This window comes from Salvelinus fontinalis, unplaced genomic scaffold, assembly GCF_029448725.1.
Source record: "Salvelinus fontinalis isolate EN_2023a unplaced genomic scaffold, ASM2944872v1 scaffold_1508, whole genome shotgun sequence".
NCBI lineage: Eukaryota > Metazoa > Chordata > Actinopteri > Salmoniformes > Salmonidae > Salvelinus > Salvelinus fontinalis.
The window spans coordinates 1-23,466 of NW_026601717.1; the positions used below are offsets into that span (position 1 = coordinate 1).

Below are 23,466 nucleotides of genomic sequence, written 5' to 3' on the forward strand. Positions count from 1 at the left end.
TGAAATGTGCTGAGTTACACACTGACTATACAGAACACTGCAGAGAGCCCCGGGATGTGCTGAGTTACACACTGACTATACAGAACACTGCAGAGAGCCCCGGGATGTGCTGAGTTACACACTGACTATACAGAACACTGCAGAGAGCCCCGGGATGTGCAGAGTTACACACTGACTATACAGAACACTGCAGAGAGCCCCGGGATGTGCTGAGTTACACACTGACTATACAGAACACTGCAGAAAGCCCCGGGATGTGCTGAGTTACACACTAACTATACAGATCACTGCAGAGAGCCCCGGGATGTGCTGAGTTACACACTGACTATACAGAACACTGCAGAGAGCCCCGGGATGTGCTGAGTTACACACTGACTATACAGAACACTGCAGAGAGCCCCGGGATGTGCCGAGTTACACACTGACTATACAGAACACTGCAGAGAGCCCCGAGATGTGCTGAGTTACACACTGACTATACAGAACACTGCAGAGAGCCCCGGGATGTGCTGAGTTACACACTGACTATACAGAACACTGCAGAGAGCCCCGGGATGTGCTGAGTTACACACTGACTATACAGAACACTGCAGAGAGCCCCGAGATGTGCTGAGTTACACACTGACTATACAGAACACTGCAGAGAGCCCCGGGATGTGCTGAGTTACACACTGACTATACAGAACACTGCAGAGAGCCCCGGGATGTGCTGAGTTACACACTGACTATACAGAACACTGCAGAGAGCCCCGGGATGTGCTGACATCAGCAGTAATGTCATCACAATGGACACACAAACGTGAGCACGTCTCACACACACACACACACACACACACACACACACACACACACACACATCAGTGTGAAAGACTAAATGACAAGAGGATTAAATAGTCTGTGTTTGTTTAGGGGCGTGTGTGTGTGTCATCAGAATCTGCCCAGGGCCATAGAGGCCCCCTATTGATATTGTTGACATTATTCAGTAGTAGTTTGTTTGCCCTTCACATGAATCAGTTTGTACGTTCGGGATCATCAACTAGATTCAGCCCAGGGACCATTTCTTTCTTGAGTGGATGGTCGGGGTGTAGACTGCAAATTGACCGCAAGAAGCCCAAACAGATCTAATATTTGACTAAGACATTGTCATTTCAATCCTTGCTTACATTTGTACACGCCACGTCTCTCTACTATGCGTGGGAATACTTGGGAACAGATTTCCAAAATTAAAATCACTTGGAGCTGATTTCCAGGTGTTTTTACAGTCTTATGTCCAACAATAATAAATAAATAATTGGTCTGAAAACTTGGGGGGCCTAATAAACCCCCCATTGGAGGAACCCTGCTGTATGTCAACCCACTGTCACCTGGGATTCAGAGAACTCCATAACTCTTTAACCATGACTTGACCACTAGGGGTTGTGATCCGTTTCAGCATTGACCTTGATTTAGAAAAAACTACAAAGAAAAAAGTCTAGTCCGTGATTTCCTGGGTTATATGTTGCTAGACTGCAGCCCTGGATTTAATTGACTAGCGCAGCCAGTGATGTTTTCTCTGCTGACGTGTGTGTTGGACTAGGTGTGGGGAAGCATCTTGAGAAAGAGGTGAAGGCTGTTGTGTCAATATTTGCACTGGATATAAAGAACTGCATGTGCACTTGACTGGAGTGACCTAGGTTCTACACACCCACACTATCTACACGACCTACAGCACTGGTGTCCAATCAACTCACCAACTCATGTTGTAAATCTGACTGATAGTGAATGAATGCACTCTTGAAATCTGGAACTAGTGATTTATGAGCAATATATCATGATCAATTCCTGATTAATAAATAAAGTACATGCAAATGAAGTTGCTTCTTTACCCAATTCTAAGTTCAACCCCTTAACTGGAATCCCTATTGGTTCAACTGCCATGTCAGTTTGCCAGATGAGAACAAATAGGAACATTTGTTTTTCTCTTGGACATCATTGCACACGCAATAGAACAGCAGAATAGTGTACTGCAATTTTACTTTGCAACACTCCTCACCTTCGTTGACAAAACAAACAATAACAGCGGCCGTGGGGCGGACAGTGCCTCTCTTTCCTCTACTGAGGATTCCATCTTTAAGGGTCAATCTGCGATTTGATACTTTCATTTTTGGACTTATAAATGAACTGTATATACACATTGTTTCTTGAAGAATATAACTTTTATAAATGCCTTATCAGCTTAGTTCAATTGCCTAACCCCATCAGAACCCAACATATTAGCTTGTTTGTTTTACTCTGTTTGTAAACAGTGTACTTGTAAACAAACTGTATTGCTTCAAAACATGGTTAAAGCTGCATTCTATAGCTTTGTGCGCGACCTGACAGAATTCAGATATAAATGGGAGTTATAGATCTGTCATTGAAGCAATTCCATGTGCACTATTTCTATGCTTCCCCTCTTTAAGTTTCCTTTTTTTTTTTTTTTTTACTTAGCGTTTCGTACACAAATGACTTAAATGTAATGTAAATGTACACCAGGTTCAAACTGCTGAAAATACAATGTTTTTTGGTTGTTGAAAATATATTTCACAGCGGTTTAGATGGTACAATGTAAACAATGTCTTTGAGGTGCTGGATATAAATCATCTATTCAGCAAATGATTGAAAGAGACTCTGCCCACTGCAATCTGGCTCCCATGTGGTTTATTAGCGCCATCATTTCCACTTTACTTTAGATCTTCATCAGGCCTCACTTGAAAACAGTGGTGGCTGGTGGCACGTTAAATCGGAAGACGGGAGCTTAGTATGGCTGGAACGGAATAAATGGAATGGTATCAAACACTTGTTCCATGTTTTTGTAAGCATTCCATTCACACCATTTCAGCCATTACTATGAGTCGTCCTCTCCTCACCAGCCTCCTCTGTTCGATAACGTGATAACTATTGACATGTGTTTTCTAACATAACCCTCCTCTTCCACCCCTGGGTCGTCAGGATGATTGACACCCTATATGAGTGGATTTGGTGGGACCGCTTCTGGCTGCCAGTCAACCTGACCTGGGCGGACCTAGAGGACAGAGATGGGCGTGTCTACGCCAAAGCCTCTGACCTCTATGTGACGTTGCCTTACGCCATAGTCTTCCTACTGGTCAGATACCTGTTCGAAAGGTGAGCTTGCTGAACATATAGGGGCAGTTTCCCAGACAGAGATTAAGCCTTGACTAAGAAACATGTTCTCCTGTAGTCCTGTATGGCTCAGTTAATAGAGCATGGCGCTTGCATTGCCAGGATTGACGGTTTGATACCCAGGACCACCTATACCTAAAATGTATGCACACTTGACTGTATGTGGCTTTGGATAAAAGTCTGCTAAATGGCATGTACAGTGCAGTGAAAAGTATTTGTCTGATTTTTGATACTGAATGTTATCAGATCTTCAACCAAAACCTACGATCTTCAACCAAAACCTATTTTATTTATTTAATTTTATTTATTCAAAGTTATCCAACACCCAATTCTCCTGTGTGAAAAGTCATTTCCCCCTTGCACTCAATAACTGGTTGAGCCACCTTTATCTGCAATAACTGGTTGAGCCACCTTTATCTGCAATAACTGCAACCAAACACTTCCTGTAGTTGTTGATCAATCTCTCACGTCGCTGTGGAGGAATGTTGTCCCACTCTTCCATGTAGAACTGCTTTAACTCAGCGACATTTGTGGGTTTTCAAGCGTGAACTCCTCGTTTCAAGTCCTGCCACAACATCTCATCTGGGATTAGGTCTGGACTTTGGCCATTCCAAAACTTCAAATGTGTTGCTTTTTAGACATTTTCATGTAGACTTGATTGTGTGTTTTGGATCATTGTCTTGCAGCATGACCCAGCTGTGTTTCAGTTTCAGCTCACAGACGGATGGCCTGACATTCTCCTGTAGAATTCTGTTACACAGAGCAGAATTCATGGCTCCTTCTATTAAGGCAAGTCGTCCAGGTCCTGACTCCTGAGGCAGCAAAGCATCCCCAAACCATCACACTACCACCACCATGCTGACCGTTGGTATGAGGTTCTTACTGTGGATTGCAGTGTTTGGTTTTCACCAGACATAATGGGACCCATCTCATCTAAACAGTTGACTCAAGTTTGCCAAGAAGCACCAGGATGATCATCAAGACTCTTGGAAGAATGTTCTATGGACAGATGAGTCAAAAGTATAACTTTTTGGACGTCATGGGTCCATTAGGTTTGAGTGCCTTGCTCAAGGGCACGTTGACAGAGCCTTGTCGGCTTGGGGATTCGTACCAGCAGCCTTTAAGTTACTGGCCCAATGCTTTAACCACTAGGCTACCTGCGACACATTGCATCCAAAGGTGGCACAACCAGTTATTGAGTGTAAGGGGGAATTACTTTTTCACACAGGGGCATTGGGTGTTGCATAACTTTGTTATGAAATAAGTATGTAATTGTTGTGTTATATGTTCACTCAGGTTCCTTTATCTAATATTAAGATTTGGTTGAATATGTGGTAACATTCAGTATAAACAATATGTGAAAGTAGAGAAAATTAGAAAGGGGGCAAATACTTTTTCACAGCACTGTAATATATTATATTTTGTTCAATGGAGATTTTCCATTGAAATGGTTTCTAGTCCAGGACTATGCTGTGTCCAGAGAACCGGCTCATGCCCCATGCTGTTTATATACTACTAAACCATGTTTAGTTCAAACCTTTATTTCAAACCTCTACTTCACTGTCTCCTTACATCATAGAATTCCTACTCATCAGAAACCAGTTTGAAAGGAGAGCTCGCTGAACAAAAAAAGCCCCTTTTATAGGTTGCTACAGGAAAGTAGATGTTAAGTTACAATTGAACCTGCTTTGCTACTGTGTTTGTGCGTGCGTCTGTGTCTATATTCAAGTTCATTTAGTTTGAGGCAATGATTCTCGTTTGCTGTGTAGTTAATCTCACCTGTGAAAACTTGCATGTGCCTACAAGGTAAAAATTCTAGCAGTTTTGAAAATGAAAAAATCGGAACATTCTGCCCCATTGTAAAGTCCACTATATTTGACTGCATGTGTATGTTGTCCCCCAGGTTGATAGCCACGCCTCTAGCAGCCTCAGTGGGGATCCGGGAGAAGGCCAGACTGAGAGTAGCAGACAACCCCATCCTCGAGCTTTACTATCTCTCTCACTCCAGAAACCCTGGCCAGGTATTAACCCTACATATTAGAAAACACACTTACACCTTTTACATATACACCTAATTATTAGTGTCAAATATGCACTATGAGATCATAGACATTCTAATGAATAGTACAAACCCTGCCCCTCTGGCACGCTGGTCAAACCCTGCCCATCTGGCACGCTGGTCAAACCCTGCCCATCTGGCACTCTGGTCAAACCCTGCCCATCTGGCACTCTGGTCAAACCCTGCCCATCTGGCACTCTGGTCAAACCCTGCCCATCTGGCACTCTGGTCAAACCCTGCCCATCTGGCACTCTGGTCAAACCCTGCCCATCTGGCACTCTGGTCAAACCCTGCCCATCTGGCACTCTGGTCAAACCCTGCCCCTCTGGCACTCTGGTCAAACCCTGCCCCTCTGGCACTCTGGTCAAACCCTGCCCATCTGGCACTTTGGTCAAACCCTGCCCATCTGGCACTCTGGTCAAACCCTGGCCATCTGGCACTCTGGTCAAACCCTCCCCATCTGGCACTCTGGTCAAACCCTGCCCATCTGGCACTCTGGTCAAACCCTGTGTATCTGGCACTCTGGTCAAACCCTGCCCATCTGGCACTCTGGTCAAACCCTGCCCATCTGGCACTCTGGTCAAACCCTGCCCATCTGGCACTCTGGTCAAACCCTGCCCATCTGGCACTCTGGTCAAACCCTGCCCATCTGGCACTCTGGTCAAACCCTGGCCATCTGGCACTCTGGTCAAACCCTGCCATCTGGCACTCTGGTCAAACCCTGCCCATCTGGCACTCTGGTCAAACCCTGCCCATCTGGCACTCTGGTCAAACCCTGCCATCTGGCACTCTGGTCAAACCCTGCCATCTGGCACTCTGGTCAAACCCTGCCCATCTGGCACTCTGGTCAAACCCTGACCATCTGGCACTTTGGTCAAACCCTGACCATCTGGCACTCTGGTCAAACCCTGCCCATCTGGCACTCTGGTCAAACCCTGCCCATCTGGCACTCTGGTCAAACCCTGCCATCTGGCACTCTGGTCAAACCCTGCCCATCTGGCACTCTGGTCAAACCCTGCCCATCTGGCACTCTGGTCAAACCCTGCCATCTGGCACTCTGGTCAAACCCTGCCATCTGGCACTCTGGTCAAACCCTGCCCATCTGGCACTCTGGTCAAACCCTGCCCATCTGGCACTCTGGTCAAACCCTGCCCATCTGGCACTCTGGTCAAACCCTGACCATCTGGCACTCTGGTCAAACCCTGCCCATCTGGCACTCTGGTCAAACCCTGCCCATCTGGCACTCTGGTCAAACCCTGCCCATCTGGCACTCTGGTCAAACCCTGCCCCTCTGGCACGCTGGTCAAACCCTGCCCATCTGGCACACTGGTCAAACCCTGCCCCTCTGGCACTCTGGTCAAACCCTGCCCATCTGGCACTCTGGTCAAACCCTGCCCATCTGGCACTCTGGTCAAACCCTGCCCATCTGCCACTCTGGTCAAACCCTGCCCATCTGGCACTCTGGTCAAACCCTGACCATCTGGCAGCTTGGTCAAACCCTGCCCCTCTGGCACTCTGGTCAAACCCTGCCCATCTGGCACTCTGGTCAAACCCTGCCCATCTGGCACTCTGGTCAAACCCTGCCCATCTGGCACTCTGGTCAAACCCTGCCCATCTGGCACTCTGGTCAAACCCTGCCCATCTGGCACTCTGGTCAAACCCTGCCCATCTGGCACTCTGGTCAAACCCTGCCCCTCTGGCAGCCTGGTCAAACCCTGCCCCTCTGGCACGCTGGTCAAACCCTGCCCATCTGGCACTCTGGTCAAACCCTGCCCCTCTGGCACTCTGGTCAAACCCTGCCATCTGGCACTCTGGTCAAACCCTGCCCATCTGGCACTCTGGTCAAACCCTGCCCATCTGGCACTCTGGTCAAACCCTGCCCATCTGGCACTCTGGTCAAACCCTGCCCATCTGGCACTCTGGTCAAACCCTGCCCATCTGGCACTCTGGTCAAACCCTGCCCATCTGGCACTCTGGTCAAACCCTGCCCATCTGGCAGCCTGGTCAAACCCTGTGTATCTGGCACTCTGGTCAAACCCTGCCCATCTGGCACTCTGGTCAAACCCTGCCCATCTGGCACTCTGGTCAAACCCTGCCCATCTGGCACTCTGGTCAAACCCTGCCCATCTGGCACTCTGGTCAAACCCTGCCCATCTGGCACTCTGGTCAAACCCTGCCCATCTGGCACTCTGGTCAAACCCTGCCCATCTGGCACTCTGGTCAAACCCTGCCCATCTGGCACTCTGGTCAAACCCTGCCATCTGGCACTCTGGTCAAACCCTGCCATCTGGCACTCTGGTCAAACCCTGCCCATCTGGCACTCTGGTCAAACCCTGCCCATCTGGCACTCTGGTCAAACCCTGCCCATCTGGCACTCTGGTCAAACCCTGCCCATCTGGCACTCTGGTCAAACCCTGCCCATCTGGCACTCTGGTCAAACCCTGCCCATCTGGCACTCTGGTCAAACCCTGCCCATCTGGCACTCTGGTCAAACCCTGCCATCTGGCACTCTGGTCAAACCCTGCCCATCTGGCACTCTGGTCAAACCCTGCCCATCTGGCACTCTGGTCAAACCCTGCCATCTGGCACTCTGGTCAAACCCTGCCATCTGGCACTCTGGTCAAACCCTGCCCATCTGGCAGCCTGCCAAAACCCTGTGTATCTGGCACTCTGGTCAAACCCTGCCATCTGGCAGCCTGCCAAAACCCTGTGTATCTGGCACTCCTGAAATCCTGGTTGGAGGATGCTGATGCTCTGACCAACTCATTGGCCATGTGGTTAGTGCGTCAGCCCTGAGATTGGAAGGTTGGGGGTTTGATCCCTGGTCTAGTCATACCAAAGACAACAAATATTTCCTGACGCTGCTCTGCTGGGGAGTCAGCATTAAGGAGCTGGATTGTAGCATATGACCCTGCGATTAAAAATTCAAGTAAATTTGGTTGGATTCAAGTTAATTCACCTGTCCAGGGGGTGTACTTGTCCAGCTGCCTCAGGCTACAGGTATAGGAGATGGGCTCAGGCCCTATGGGCCATTCTGGCTCAGACAGGGGTACTATCAGACAGTATATCTGCTGTTCAGACCTGTGGTCGTGTACATCACCCAGATGTCCAGCTAACCAACCTCTAATGCAGATACTATGCTCCAGGACAGATGTTTTGGTCCATGACTCACCATGTGGTCATGAGGGATGTTAATGTTTATCCACATGACTTTCACCCTTTACCCACCTCTCCACACGAGGTGTGTGTGCGTGAGCGAGTGTGTAAGTGTGTGTGTCAATGGTGTAAGTGTGTGTGTCAATGCGTCTATGTGTTGCTTGTGTGTGTGAATTTCCACGCGTCTGTGTGCATCTGCGTGCGTGTGTGTGTGAGCCTCCTGATGTGTGTATATCATCAGACGGTCTAGACAGTCTTTGAGGGGATTAGTGAAACCTCACACCACGAGACCTCTCTCTCAGATCGAACCTGATGGTTATTTTGCTGAATGGAGACAATCTCCAGTGAGAGATCATCAGCTCCTCTATCTGCTAATAACTGTCTGCTGATGACTGCTACACAGCACTCATGGTCCAGTGTCTTACCGGAATCTCAAGTAGCCAGCGAAATGAAACAAGTAGCCAGCTAGTGGGGACAAACTTGCCCTACTAAAGTGAATTTGGTGACATCTGAATTACTCCAATTTATTGAAGTCAACTTAGCATAAGGGTTAGTAGTCCTCTGTGTAGCTGGCGCTAATCAAACACACTTGGTTCTGAACTTGTGCGTGTGTGTGTGTATGTCTGTGTCCCAGGCAGTTAAAGATGGTCTGTCTAAGAAGAGCGGCTGGTGCGTTAGGCAGGTGGAGCGCTGGTTCAGAAAGAGAAGAAACCAGGATCGTCCCGGAGTACTGAAGAAGTTCAGAGAGGCTGGGTAAAACTGTGTGTTGTGTGTGAGAGTATGCTTATTCCACATTTTCACCTTTCACTCAGTAGTGTTATTCTTCTTCTTCTTATATTAGTGTCCCTTGTCTGTCTCGGTCTCTGTCTCTGTCTTGCAGTTGGAGGTTTGTGTTCTATCTGTTGGCGTTAATTGGAGGAGTTGTGTCCCTGTATGATGTGAGTAGTGACTCTAGTGATCCTCTGCTTCACAAACACAAGTGTTTACAGATAGCAATTCAGCGCGTGTGGAGAGATTGGAGAAATGGAGAACGTCTTTTCAGTCATTCTGCCCTGAAGTGAAGGAGGAGAGAGGCGGATGAGGGGAAGAGGGGAGGAGAGGACAGAGAGAGGCGGATAAGGGGAAGAGGGGAGGAGAGGACAGAGAGAGGCGGATGAGGGGAAGAGGAGAGGACAGAGAGAGGCGGATAAGGGGAAGAGGGGAGGACAGAGAGAGGTGGATAAGGGGATAGGGGAGGAGAGGACAGAGAGAGGTGGATAAGGGGAAGAGAGGAGGAGAGGACAGAGAGAGGCGGATGAGGGGAAGAGGAGAGGACAGAGAGAGGCGGATGAGGGGAAGAGGAGAGGACAGAGAGAGGCGGATGAGGGGAAGAGGAGAGGACAGAGAGAGGCGGATAAGGGGAAGAGGGGAGGAGAGGACAGAGAGAGGCGGATAAGGGGATAGGGGAGGAGAGGACAGAGAGAGGCGGATAAGGGGAAGAGAGGAGGAGAGGACAGAGAGAGGCGGATGAGGGGAAGAGGAGAGGACAGAGAGAGGCGGATGAGGGGAAGAGGAGAGGACAGAGAGAGGTGGATAAGGGGATAGGGGAGGAGAGGACAGAGAGAGGCGGATAAGGGGAAGAGAGGAGGAGAGGACAGAGAGAGGCGGATGAGGGGAAGAGGAGAGGACAGAGAGAGGCGGATGAGGGGAAGAGGAGAGGACAGAGAGAGGCGGATGAGGGGAAGAGGAGAGGACAGAGAGAGGCGGATAAGGGGAAGAGGGGAGGAGAGGACAGAGAGAGGCGGATAAGGGGAAGAGGGGAGGAGAGGACAGAGAGAGGTGTATAAGGGGAAGAGGAGAGGAGAGGACAGAGAGAGGCGGATAAGGGGAAGAGGGGAGGAGAGGACAGAGAGAGGTGGATAAGGGGAAGAGGGGAGGAGAGGACAGAGAGAGGCGGATAAGGGGAAGAGGGGAGGAGAGGACAGAGAGAGGCGGATAAGGGGAAGAGGGGAGGAGAGGTCAGAGAGAGGCGGATAAGGGGAAGAGGGGAGGAGGAGAGAGAGAGGCGGATAAGGGGAAGAGGGGAGGAGAGGACAGAGAGAGGCGGATAAGGGGAAGAGGGGAGGAGAGGACAGAGAGATGAGCTCTATGGGAATTTGACGGTGATGGCTTCAGCAAGTGTCTGAAGGCCTTGAGGGCAATGCCAGTTGAAATTGAAGGCATCATGATGAGATTGTCCTGTAATGTTCTTTAATGATTTCCCTGCATGTTTCTCCTTTTGTTTTGTATTTCAGAAAGAATGGTTTTATGATACGCGGGAAGTGTGGAATGGATTTCCTAAACAGGTGCGTGTGTGTGTGTGTGTGTGCGTGTGTGTGTGTGTGTGTGTGTGTGTGTGTGTGTGTGTGTGTGTGTGTGTGTGTGTGTGTGTGTGTGTGTGTGTGTGTGTGTGTGTGTGTGTGTTCTAGTCATTAGGCCTAGTACTGAGAGATTAGTGCTTTTTGAGGTCAGTTCGATTAGGATTTTTGGTTTCTGTATGCATTATGTGGATTGAATGCTGAAACAATACAGAATAAAACAGTGAATAACAGTGCCATGATGGTAGTGCCCAACAGTGCCCATTACTCCTTATTATTCACATTACTTGACTTTAATAAAATATGTTTGGGGCTTAATTTGGACCTAAGCTTGTCACCTACCTTCCCGCCTTTGGGACAACGACTCCCATTGTTGTGACGGAGACATGATCATCTCGTCGATATATACAGATCTCTGCCCACACCAGCCGGACAAGTAGGCATATAGAATATTGGTGGGTTGGAAACTACAACTCCCTACTACATCACACAGTTCAGGCTTGATCTGATTTCTCTCTAGAGAAACTACAACTCCCTACTACATCGCACAGTTTAGGCTTGATCTGATTTCTCTCTAGAGAAACTACAACACCCTACTACATCACACAGTTCAGGCTTGATCTGATTTCTCTCTAGAGAAACTACAACACCCTACTACATCACATAGTTCAGGCTTCATCTGATTTCTCTCTAGAGAAACTGCACATTGAGCTCACAGAAAAAATGCAAATAATTGAACTGACGTCGGTCAATTAGTTGTAATTGTTTTCCGGTTAGTCGCTCAGCACTACTGGTCATTTACCAGGGTGATTTTGAAGAGCTCTCACACTCTCCTTACTCTTCTCACGTGTCTCCACACTAGTATAACCAACCAGGAAGAACAACAACATATCATACTTGAACAGACGCCACTTGGCAGCATTTTCAAACTCCAGATTTAGGAGTTTGCTCACACATCAAACATATACAACTTGTTGATAATATTTATTCTCAGGTCCAAAACAGACAGGTCCATATTTAGTAGTGAGACTAGTTTTAAAATGTATTTTTAACAAGTGGAGGAATGTGTGTATGGTTTAGATTGCTGTTCAGTCTTTACTGGGTGCCAGGTCCTAATCAAAGGAATGATGATGTCACACAAACTGGAGTGGCGAGGCTAGGATTATGTTTGATCAGGCTCCACACCTAACAATGTTGCCTGGGGTTTAAAGCAGCTCTAAGTATATACAGATCACGTCCCAGATGGCACCTCCTATTGGCCCTGGTCAAACGTAGTGCACTACATCAGGACTAGAGTGCCATTTGGGATGAAGGCGTAGTTTGTAGAGAGATTTTAGATGTGTTTTATGTGATTGTATTTGCAACAAAGAATTCAACACAGTTGGTAACTATTTGGTATCCAACTTGTTGGCCTACTTAGTAGGGCTAATTTTGATGAATCCCCCAAAATAATAAGTGGTATTAGATCGACTAATTATTATGCAATTGCAATTTTAACCATGTAGTTGCTAAGAAAAAACCATGTGTAGCGTAGGATAAAACACCATGTAGCTCTGGGGCCGTATATATCAATCAAATTCAATCAATCAAATGTATTCATAAAGCCCTTTTTACATCAGCCGATGTCACAAAGTGCTGTACAGAAATCCAGCCTAAAACCCCAAACAGCAAGCAATGCAGATGTAGAAGCACGGTGGCTAGGAAAAACTCCCTAGAAAGGCAGGAACCTAGAAAGAAACCTAGAGAGGAACCAGGCTCTGAGATGTGGCCAGTCCTCTTTTGGCTGTGCCGGGTGGAGATTATAACAGAACATGGCCAAGATGTTCAAACGTTCATAGATGACCAGCAGGGTCAAATAATAATAATCACAGTGGTTGTAGAGGGTGCAACAGGTCAGCACCTCAGGAGGAAATGTCAGTTGGCTTTTCATAGCTGAGCATTCAGAGATAGAGACAGCAGGTGCGGTAGAGAGAGAGAGTCGAAAACAGCAGGTCCGGGACAAGGTAGCACGTCCGTCGAACAGGTCAGGTTTCCATAGCCGCAGTCAGAACAGTTGAAACTGGAGCAGCAGCACGGCCAGGTGGACTGGGGACAGCAAGGAGTCATCAGGCCAGGTAGTACTGAGGCATGGTCCTAGGGCTCAGGTCCTCCGAGAGAAAGAGAGAGCGAATTAAAGGGAGCATACTTAAATTCACACAGGACACCGGATAAGACAGGAGAAATACTCCAGATATAACAGACTGACCCTAGCCCCCCAACAGAAACTATTGCAGCATAATTACTGGCGGCTGAGACATGAGGGGACGGGAGACACTGTGGCCCCATCCGACTATACCTCCGGACAGGGCCAACCAAGCAGGATATAACCCCACCCACTTTGCCAAAGCACAGCCCCCACACCACTAGAGGGATATCTTCAACCACCAACTTACTACCCTGAGAAAAGGCAGAGTATAGCCCACGAAGATCTCCCCCAAGCACGAACCCGGACAGGAAGATCACGTCAGAGACTTAACCCACTCAAGTGACGCACCCCTCCTAGGTGGAAGAGCACCAGTAAGCCAGTGACTCAGCCCCCGTAAAATGGTTAGAGGCAGAGATTCCAGTGGAGAGAGGGGAACCGGCCAGGCAGAGACAGCAGTGCTTTTCCGTTCACCTTCACACCCCTGGGCCAGACTACACTCAATCATAGGACCTACTGAAGAGATGAGTCTTCAATAAAGACTTAGAGGTTGAGACCGAGTCTGCGTCTCTCACATGTATAGGCAGACCATTCCATAAAAATGGAGCTCTATAGGAGAAAGCCCTGCCTCCAGCTGTTTGCTTAGGAATTCTAGGGACAGTAAGGAGGCCTGCGTCTTGTGACCGTAGCGTACGTGTAGGTATGTACGGCAGGACCAAATCAGAAAGATAGCTAGTAGCAAGCCCATGTAATGCTTTGTAGGTTAGCAGTAAAACCTTGAAATCAGCCCTTGCCTTAACAGGAAGCCATTGTAGAGAGGCTAGCACTGGAGTAATATGATCAAATCTTTTGGTTCTAGTCAAGATTCTAGCAGTCGTGTTTAGCACTAACTGAAGTTTATTTTGTGCTTTATCCGGGTAGCCGGAAACTAGAGCATTGCAGTAGTCTAATCTATAAGTGACAAAAGCGTCATTTTTGGACAAAGTTTCAGATTTTTGCAATGTTACATAGATGGAAAAAGCTGTCCTTGAAACAGGCATCTCTAAGTAGGAGTGCTGATCTAGGACCAGTTGTCCCCTGTCCATGTTGTCTTATTCATTGTGATCTAAAAGTCAAAACTGATCTTAAATCATCACTCTACTCTGAGATGCTTGATGGCTACACAGCCCCTGATTTCTTTGCCCCAGCTAGAGACACTGTCTCCGTTCGAAATGGCTCCCTATTTAGTGCACTACTTTTGAACAGAGGCCTTTGCACTATATAGGGAATACGGTGCCATTTCAGACGCAAACACTCAGACAAAGGAGAAGGGATTTGGAGAGCGCTTTGTTTTGAGTCCGTTCTGTTGGACTGTGATTCATTCATGGCACTGTAAGATTATGTTACCTGTTACTGGTGTTTCTCTCTCTCCCTCTCTACACACATCTCATTATCTCTCTCTCCTCTCTCTACACGCATCTCATTATCTCTCTCTCTCTCTCTCTCTCTCTCTCTCTCTCTCTCTCTCTCTCTCTCTCTCTCTCTCTCTCTACACGCATCTCATTATCTCTCTCTCTCTCTACACACATCTCATTATCTCTCTCTCCTCTCTCTACACACATCTCATTATCTCTCTCTCCTCTCGCTACACACATCTCATTATCTCTCTCTCTCTACACACATCTCATTATCTCTCTCTCTACACACATCTCATTATCTCTCTCTCCCTCTCTCTACACACATCTCATTATCTCTCTCCCTCTACACCTCTCATTATCTCTCTCTCTCTACACACCTCATTATCTCTCTCTCTTTCTCTCTCTCTCTCTACACACATCTCATTATCTCTCTCTCTCTCTCTCTCTCTCTCTACACACACATCTCATTATCTCTCTCTCTCTCTCTCTCTACACACATCTCATTATCTCTCTCTCTCTCTCTACACACATCTCATCATCTCTCTCTCTCTCTACACACATCTCATTATCTCTCTCTCTACACACATCTCATTATCTCTCTCTCTCTCTCTCTCTCTCTATACACACACATCTCATTATCTCTCTCTCTCTCTCTCTACACACATCTCATTATCTCTCTCTCTCTCTACACACATCTCATTATCTCTCTCTACACACATCTCATTATCTCTCTCTCTCTATACACACATCTCATTATCTCTCTTTCTCTCTTTCTCTCTCTACACACATCTCATTATCTCTCTCTCTCTCTACACACCTCATTATATATCTCTCTCTCTCTCTCTACACACCTCATTATATCTCTCTCTCTACACACCTCATTATCACTCTCTCTCTCTCTCTCTCTCCCTCTCTCTCTCTACACACATCTCATTATCTATCTCTATTTCTCTCTCTCTCTCTCTCTCTCTCTCTCTTTCTCTCTCTCTCTCTCTCTCTCTCTCTCTCTCTCTCTCTCTCTCTCTCTCTCTAGACTATGCTGGATTCTCAGTACTGGTACTACATCCTGGAAATGAGCTTCTATGGTTCTCTTCTGTTCAGAGTCACCTTTGATGTCAAGAGGAAGGTGAGAGTCGGGGATCCCAGTCCCTGCCAGCCCCTATGGGCTTTTCTCAAGCTCTGCTTTCTTTCCCATACACCTGCATTATCTTCCTCTCTGACCCGTTTACCTGCTTCTCATAAGATGGAAAAACAAGAGGTCCTGAAGCTCTGCTTTCTTTCCCATACACCTGCATTATCTTCCCCTCTCTGACCCGTTTACCTGCTTCTCATAAGATGGAAAAACAAGAGGTCCTGAAGCTCTGCTTTCTTTCCCATACATCTGCATTATCTTCCTCTCTGACCCGTTTACCTGCTTCTCATAAGATGGAAAAACAAGAGGTCCTGAAGCTCTGTTTTCTATCCCATACACCTGCATTATCTTCCCCTCTCTGACCCGTTTACCTGCTTCTCATAAGATGGAAAAACAAGAGGTCCTGAAGCTCTGCTTTCTTTCCCACACACCTGCATTATCTTCCCCTCTCTGACCCGTTTACCTGCTTCTCATAAGATGGAAAAACAAGAGGTCCTGAAGCTCTGCTTTCTTTCCCACACACCTGCATTATCTTCCCCTCTCTGACCCGTTTACCTGCTTCTCATAAGATGAAAAAACAAGAGGTCCTGAAGCACTGCTTTCTCACATTAGTTACCTACTGCAGTCCTAATTAGATAGCGGCCTGCCTGCCACCTCTGACAGGCCAGCGCATTAAATGTCTTATGGAGATGAAAAGTAGAAAGTGTGTAGAAATGACCAAATCAGGAAATCAACTAAGAAATTTTTATCAAAGTAAATTGCAGTTGGCTACTCATAAGCAATTACAGTTAATGATCATTTCCACTATATGATACACACTATTAGCCGTTTATTAGTTGTTCCAACATGCTCAACATTGTCCATCTGCCTGCTTAGTTATGCATGTCACACTATCAAGTGATTTTATGGACACGTAGTAGAATAACAACAGTAGCAACAGCAACAACAGCGACAGGGGAAGATGTTTGTTGTGTTGTCTCCTCTAGGACTTTAAGGAACAGATCATCCACCATTTGGCCACCCTGACGCTGCTGTCCTTCTCTTGGTGTGTCAACTACATCCGTATAGGAACCCTGGTGATGCTCATCCACGATGCCTCCGACGTCCTGCTAGAGGTCTGCTACCATGTGGAGTGTCTGTGTGTGGTGTGTTCTGTGTGGTGTGTTCTGTGTGGTGTGTTCTGTGTGGTGTGTTCTGTGTGTGGTGTGTTCTGTGTGTGGTGTGTTGTGTGTGGTGTGTTCTATGTGTGTGTGGCAGACACTTTTTATTCATTTTTTTTTACCCCTTTTTCTCCCCAATTTTGTGGTATCCAATTGGTAGATAAAGTCTTGTCTCATCGCTGAAACTCCCGTACGGACTCGGGAGAGGCGAAGGTCGAGAGCCGTGCGTCCACCTGAACACAACCCAACCTAACCGCACTGCTTCTTAACACAATGCCCACTTCACCCGGAAGCCAGCCGCACCAATGTGTCGGAGGAAACTCTGTACACCTGGCCACCGTGTCAGTGTGCGCTGCGCCCGGCCCGCCACAGGAGTTGATAGTGCGTGATGGGACAAGGACATGCCTGCCGGCCAAACCCTCCCCTAACCCAGACGACACTGGGCCAATTGTGCGCCACCCCATGGGTCTCCCGGTTCGCAGCCGGCTGCGACACAGCCTGGACCCGAACCCAAAATCTCTGGTAGCACAGTTAGCACTGCGATGCAGAGCCTTAGACCACTGAGCCACTCGGGAGGCCAAGAGTGGCAGACACTTTTATCCAGAGCAACGGTTACGTCCCAAATGGCCCCCTGGTAAACATAGGGCTCATGTTAACAGTAGTGCACTGAAGAGAAACAGGTGCATATAGAGCACCCCCATAGTGAGCTGTGTGTTCCTGGTAGCGGGGAGACTCACTGTGTGTTTCTGGTAGCGGGGAGACTCACTGTGTGTTTCTGGTAGCGGGGAGACTCACTGTGTGTTTCTGGTAGCGGGGAGACTCACTGTGTGTTTCTGGTAGCGGGGAGACTCACTGTGTGTTTCTGGTAGCGGGGAGACTCACTGTGTGTTTCTGGTAGCGGGGAGACTCACTGTGTGTTTCTGGTAGCGGGGAGACTCACTGTGTGTTTCTGGTAGCGGGGAGACTCACTGTGTGTTTCTGGTAGCGGGGAGACTCACTGTGTGTTTCTGGTAGCGGGGAGACTCACTGTGTGTTTCTGGTAGCGGGGAGACACACTGTGTGTTTCTGGTAGCGGGGAGACTCACTGTGTGTTTCTGGTAGCGGGGAGACTCACTGTGTGTTTCTGGTTGCGGGGAGACTCACTGTGTGTTTTTGGTAGCGGGGAGACTCACTGTGTGTTTCTGGTACCGGGGAGACTCACTGTGTGTTTCTGGTAGCGGGGAGACTCACTGTGTGTTTCTGGTAGCGGGGAGACACACTGTGTGTTTCTGGTAGCGGGGAGACCCACTGTGTGTTTCTGGTAGCGGGGAGACTCACTGTGTGTTTCTGGTAGCGGGGAGACTCACTGTGTGTTTCTGGTAGCGGGGAGACTCACTGTGTGTTTCTGGTAGCGGGGAGACTCACTGTGTGTTCCTGGTAGCGGGGAGACTCACTGTGTGTTTCTGGTAGCGGGGAGACTCACTGTGTGTTTCTGGTAGCGGGGAGACTCACTGTGTGTTTCTGGTAGCGGGGAGACTCACTGTGTGTTGTTCTCTCTTCTCTCTCCCCAGTCTGCCAAGTTATTTAACTACGCCAAATGGGAGAGAACCTGCAACAGTCTCTTTGTGGTGTTTGCCATTGTGTTCATGGTAACCCGACTGATCATCTTCCCATTCTGGTAAGGCAACTGACAAACCCTAGCTGTGTGTGTGTGTGTGTGTGTGTGTGTGTGTGTGTGTGTGTGTGTGTGTGTGTGTGTGTGTGTGTGTGTGTGTGTGTGTGTGTGTGTGTGTGTGTGCGTGTGCGTGTGTGTCTCTCTCTCTAGTATGTTCACCAGTTGACACACTGGCGGAGTAATTGTCAGGGGAATGTCTTTGTCTCATGAGCGCTCAGTGATACAGAAGCCAATATTTGTTGAATTATGTTCTGTCTACCTCTCCTGTGAGAAACAATCAACCATCTCATTTCACTCTGAAAGGCCAAACAAAGAGACGTTGAACTTTGCAAAAGCACAAAACATCATGTTCTCTTCTCTGCAGAGAAAATTAACCAGGGTCGTGTTCATTAGTGCACACCGTAGAAAAAGGTTATGGACCTGAAAGTGAAAACAAACGTTTCCTTTTTTCCCCCCACATATTTTAATTCTATATTTTTCCAGCTCTGTAGTCAGCCCAACAAAAAAGCTGAATGTTTCTTTTTGGTAAGGCTCAGGTTTTCCCTTCCTGTTTCAGTCTGGTGCCTATTGAATACGACCCAGTGTTTCTGCAACTGGTTCCTTCCTGACTTGGACAGCATTGAAGGAGCACGAAAGCTGAAAAGCTGAAACCCCTTTCTCTCATGGACATTACTTACAAATTGACAGAATACCAGATTTCTTAGCTATCATTTTTATACAGATAGTTACATAGTATTTACCTACTTATTTCTATAATGAAAAATCCCTATAAAGCAAAGAGTAGACATTATTTTCCTTCACATAGGCTTGTGTTTAGTAGGCATGAAAAGCAAAACATTTTTTAAATAGAAAAAATAATCTTATTGAATTCTTACTGGTTATACCGCCTCTGCTTCACGTCGTTTTCTCACGTTCCATGCACACTGAACATCCAGGACAAGTTTAAATGTTTAACAGAGCTTATCATATCTAGTAGAATGTATAATCAGAATGTAAATGTATATTTTAGCACTTCGGGTTTGTGAAAAAGTATCTTGCAAATAAAATGCATTACCATCATCACATTTACATTACATTTAAGGCATTTAGCAGACGCTCTTATCCAGAGCGACTTACAAGTACATACATTCATACTTTGTTTGTACTGGCCCCCCGTGGGAATCGAACCCACAACCCTGGCGTTGCAAGCGCCATGCTCTACCAACTGAGCCACACGGGGCCATCATTGTCTGTATTGGTTATGTCCTTCCAGGCTGATCCACTGTACGTGGGTGTACCCCACACTCCAATATCCCCCGTTCTTTGGTTACTACTTCTTCAACGTCATGCTGGTGGTCCTCCTGTTCCTACACATCTTCTGGGCCTACCTCATCCTGCGCATGGTCAAGAAGTTCCTCTTTGGCAAAGTGAGTCATCTTTTTGGCAGTCATTTATTTCACTCTTTCTTTTCCATTCTTCATCCATTCCCTTTATGCCAGCCATCATTTGGTCACAACGTCACCACTTAAAGCAGGCCTGAATCATACCAGTCTGACGCTCAGACCAGTGGTCCCCAAACCGCTCTCTGAGTACCCCCAGCCGTTCTCCTTCCATAAACAGGCGGTCCTCCACTGATCTACCTCAGTACTAGCACACCTGTTTCATCTGGTCAACTAATCATCACCTTCTTGATTAGTTGGAATTAGGTTTGCTGGTTTTTGTATAAGACAAATAAGTGGAATAACCTACGGGGGGGATGTCAGCTACCACTCAGCCTAGTCAATGTTCTTCTCTCTCCTGGCACCCCAATGGTGGAACCAGCCTCCGCCTGAAGCTAGGACAGCAGAGTCCCTGGATATCTTCTGAATACACCTGAAACCCCACCTCTTCAAATAGTACCTTAAACGAATCAAGTATTTATAAGTATTTTCCTACTAGCACTGACTTTGATAACTACTTTATTGACAGAACATGATCTTGCTACGACTGATGGTACAAACTGACAGAATACCAACCTGATGATGAGTTGACCAGAGGTTGATGATGAGTTGACCAGAGGTTGATGATGAGTTGACCAGAGGTTGATGATGAGTTGACCAGAGGTTGATGATGAGTTGACCAGAGGTTGATGATGAGTTGACCAGAGGTTGATGATGAGTTGACCAGAGGTTGATGATGAGTTGACCAGAGGTTGATGATGAGTTGACCAGAGGTTGATGATGAGTTGACCAGAGGTCGATGATGAGTTGACCAGAGGTCGATGATGAGTTGACCAGAGGTCGATGAGGGCTTGACCAGAGGTTGATGATGAGTTGACCAGAGGTTGATGAGGGCTTGACCAGAGGTTGATGAGGGGTTGACCAGAGGTCGATGATGAGTTGACCAGAGGTCGATGAGGGGTTGACCAGAGGTCGATGAGGGGTTGACCAGAGGTCGATGATGAGTTGACCAGAGGTCGATGATGAGTTGACCAGAGGTCGATGATGAGTTGACCAGAGGTCGATGATGAGTTGACCAGAGGTCGATGATGAGTTGACCAGAGGTCGATGATGAGTTGACCAGAGGTTGATGAGGGCTTGACCAGATGAAACAGGTGTACTAGTACTGCTGCACACATTGTTTCTATTCATATACTGTCCATACTGTCTCTACACACCATCCTTTACAGTACATATATATTTCTATTCTAATATTTCTTAATTCAATTATTTTTGGGATTTGCATGTATTGTTTTGTGTTGTTAGGTATTACTGCACAATTGGAGCTAGGAACATAAGCATTTCACTACACCCCTAATAACATCTGCAAAATATGTTTACTCAACCAATAAAATGTGATTTGATTTTGATTTGAAATGTGGTTGTCTCACCCAGCTATGTGAAGATGAATGCACTAAAGTTGCTGAATGACTAAAATGTTAGATTTAAGTGGATCCTACTACAGGAGAGCTCTGGGAAACATTGCTCTAAACACACATAGAGCACCAGCCTACAGCTGCTTGACTGGCCTGGCTAGATCATGCAGAGCCAACAGGTGGTCTCTTTGAAACTCAGTGCTGTCTGATGTGGGTGGAGGGTAACAGAGACCTCAGCCTTCCTGCATTGACGTCCATGTGGTGTTATGGGTCAGTAGCTTCTGATTGGTGCTGTGGTGCAGATGACTACACCAGTGTCTGTTCTCTGTCAGATGACTACAGTGTCTGTTCTCTGTCAGGTGACTACAGTGTCTGTTCTCTGTCAGGTGACTACAGTGTCTGTTCTCTGTCAGATGACTACAGTGTCTGTTCTCTGTCAGGTGACTACAGTGTCTGTTCTGTCAGATGACTACAGTGTCTGTTCTCTGTCAGATGACTACAGTGTCTGTTCTGTCAGATGACTACAGTGTCTGTTCTCTGTCAGATGACTACAGTGTCTGTTCTCTGTCAGGTGACTACAGTGTCTGTTCTGTCAGGTGACTACAGTGTCTGTTCTCTGTCAGATGACTACAGTGTCTGTTCTCTGTCAGATGACTACAGTGTCTGTTCTCTGTCAGGTGACTACAGTGTCTGTTCTCTGTCAGATGACTACAGTGTCTGTTCTCTGTCAGGTGACTACAGTGTCTGTTCTGTCAGGTGACTACAGTGTCTGTTCTCTGTCAGATGACTACAGTGTCTGTTCTCTGTCAGATGACTACAGTGTCTGTTCTCTGTCAGGTGACTACAGTGTCTGTTCTGTCAGGTGACTACAGTGTCTGTTTTCTGTCAGATGACTACAGTGTATGTTCTCTGTCAGATGACTACAGTGTCTGTTCTCTGTCAGATGACTACAGTGTCTGTTCTCTGTCAGATGACTACAGTGTCTGTTCTCTGTCAGATGACTACAGTGTCTGTTCTCTGTCAGATGACTACAGTGTCTGTTCTCTGTCAGGTGACTACAGTGTCTGTTCTCTGTCAGATGACTACACCAGTGTCTGTTCTCTGTCAGGTGACTACAGTGTCTGTTCTCTGTCAGGTGACTACAGTGTCTGTTCTCTGTCAGATGACTACAGTGTCTGTTCTCTGTCAGATGACTACAGTGTCTGTTCTCTGTCAGATGACTACAGTGTCTGTTCTCTGTCAGATGACTACAGTGTCTGTTCTCTGTCAGATGACTACATTGTCTGTTCTCTGTCAGATGACTACAGTGTCTGTTCTCTGTCAGGTGACTACAGTGTCTGTTCTGTCAGATGACTACAGTGTCTGTTCTCTGTCAGGTGACTACAGTGTCTGTTCTCTGTCAGGTGACTACAGTGTCTGTTCTCTGTCAGATGACTATACCAGTGTCTGTTCTCTGTCAGGTGACTACAGTGTCTGTTCTGTCAGATGGCTACAGTGTCTGTTCTGTCAGATGACTACAGTGTCTGTTCTCTGTCAGATGACTACAGTGTCTGTTCTCTGTCAGATGACTACAGTGTCTGTTCTCTGTCAGGTGACTACAGTGTCTGTTCTCTGTCAGGTGACTACAGTGTCTGTTCTCTGTCAGATGACTACAGTGTCTGTTCTCTGTCAGATGACTACAGTGTCTGTTCTCTGTCAGGTGACTACAGTGTCTGTTCTCTGTCAGGTGACTACAGTGTCTGTTCTCTGTCAGATGACTACAGTGTCTGTTCTCTGTCAGATGACTACAGTGTCTGTTCTCTGTCAGGTGACTACAGTGTCTGTTCTCTGTCAGATGACTATACCAGTGTCTGTTCTCTGTCAGGTGACTACAGTGTCTGTTCTGTCAGATGGCTACAGTGTCTGTTCTGTCAGATGACTACAGTGTCTGTTCTGTCAGATGACTACAGTGTCTGTTCTCTGTCAGGTGACTACAGTGTCTGTTCTCTGTCAGGTGACTACAGTCTCTGTTCTCTGTCAGGTGACTACAGTGTCTGTTCTCTGTCAGGTGACTACAGTGTCTGTTCTCTGTCAGATGACTACAGTGTCTGTTCTCTGTCAGATGACTACAGTGTCTGTTCTCTGTCAGGTGACTACAGTGTCTGTTCTCTGTCAGGTGACTACAGTGTCTGTTCTGTCAGGTGACTACAGTGTCTGTTCTGTCAGGTGACTACAGTGTCTGTTCTGTCAGGTGACTACAGTGTCTGTTCTGTCAGGTGACTACAGTGTCTGTTCTGTCAGGTGACTACAGTGTCTGTTCTCTGTCAGATGACTACAGTGTCTGTTCTGTCAGGTGACTACAGTGTCTGTTCTCTGTCAGGTGACTACAGTGTCTGTTCTCTGTCAGGTGACTACA

At 47.1% G+C, this 23,466-nt stretch overlaps 1 protein-coding gene and 1 non-coding gene across 2 annotated transcripts; one reads left to right on the forward strand and one right to left on the reverse strand.

The window, feature by feature from the left end:
• Positions 1–2,826: 2,826 nt before the first annotated feature.
• LOC129849500 (ceramide synthase 2-like) lies at positions 2,827–19,644 on the forward strand (the record flags this gene model as incomplete). The annotated part of the gene is made up of 9 exons (XM_055916331.1): positions 2,827–3,144; positions 5,066–5,183; positions 9,012–9,130; positions 9,258–9,315; positions 10,651–10,701; positions 15,326–15,418; positions 16,411–16,539; positions 18,135–18,241; positions 19,491–19,644. Coding segments are annotated over exons 1-9 (1,002 nt in total), but the record flags the coding sequence as incomplete, so codon positions are not given.
• Positions 19,384–19,459, reverse strand: trnaa-ugc (transfer RNA alanine (anticodon UGC)). Its single transcript has one exon. It is a non-coding gene; the product is annotated as a tRNA-Ala (tRNA).
• Positions 19,645–23,466: the final 3,822 nt, after the last annotated feature.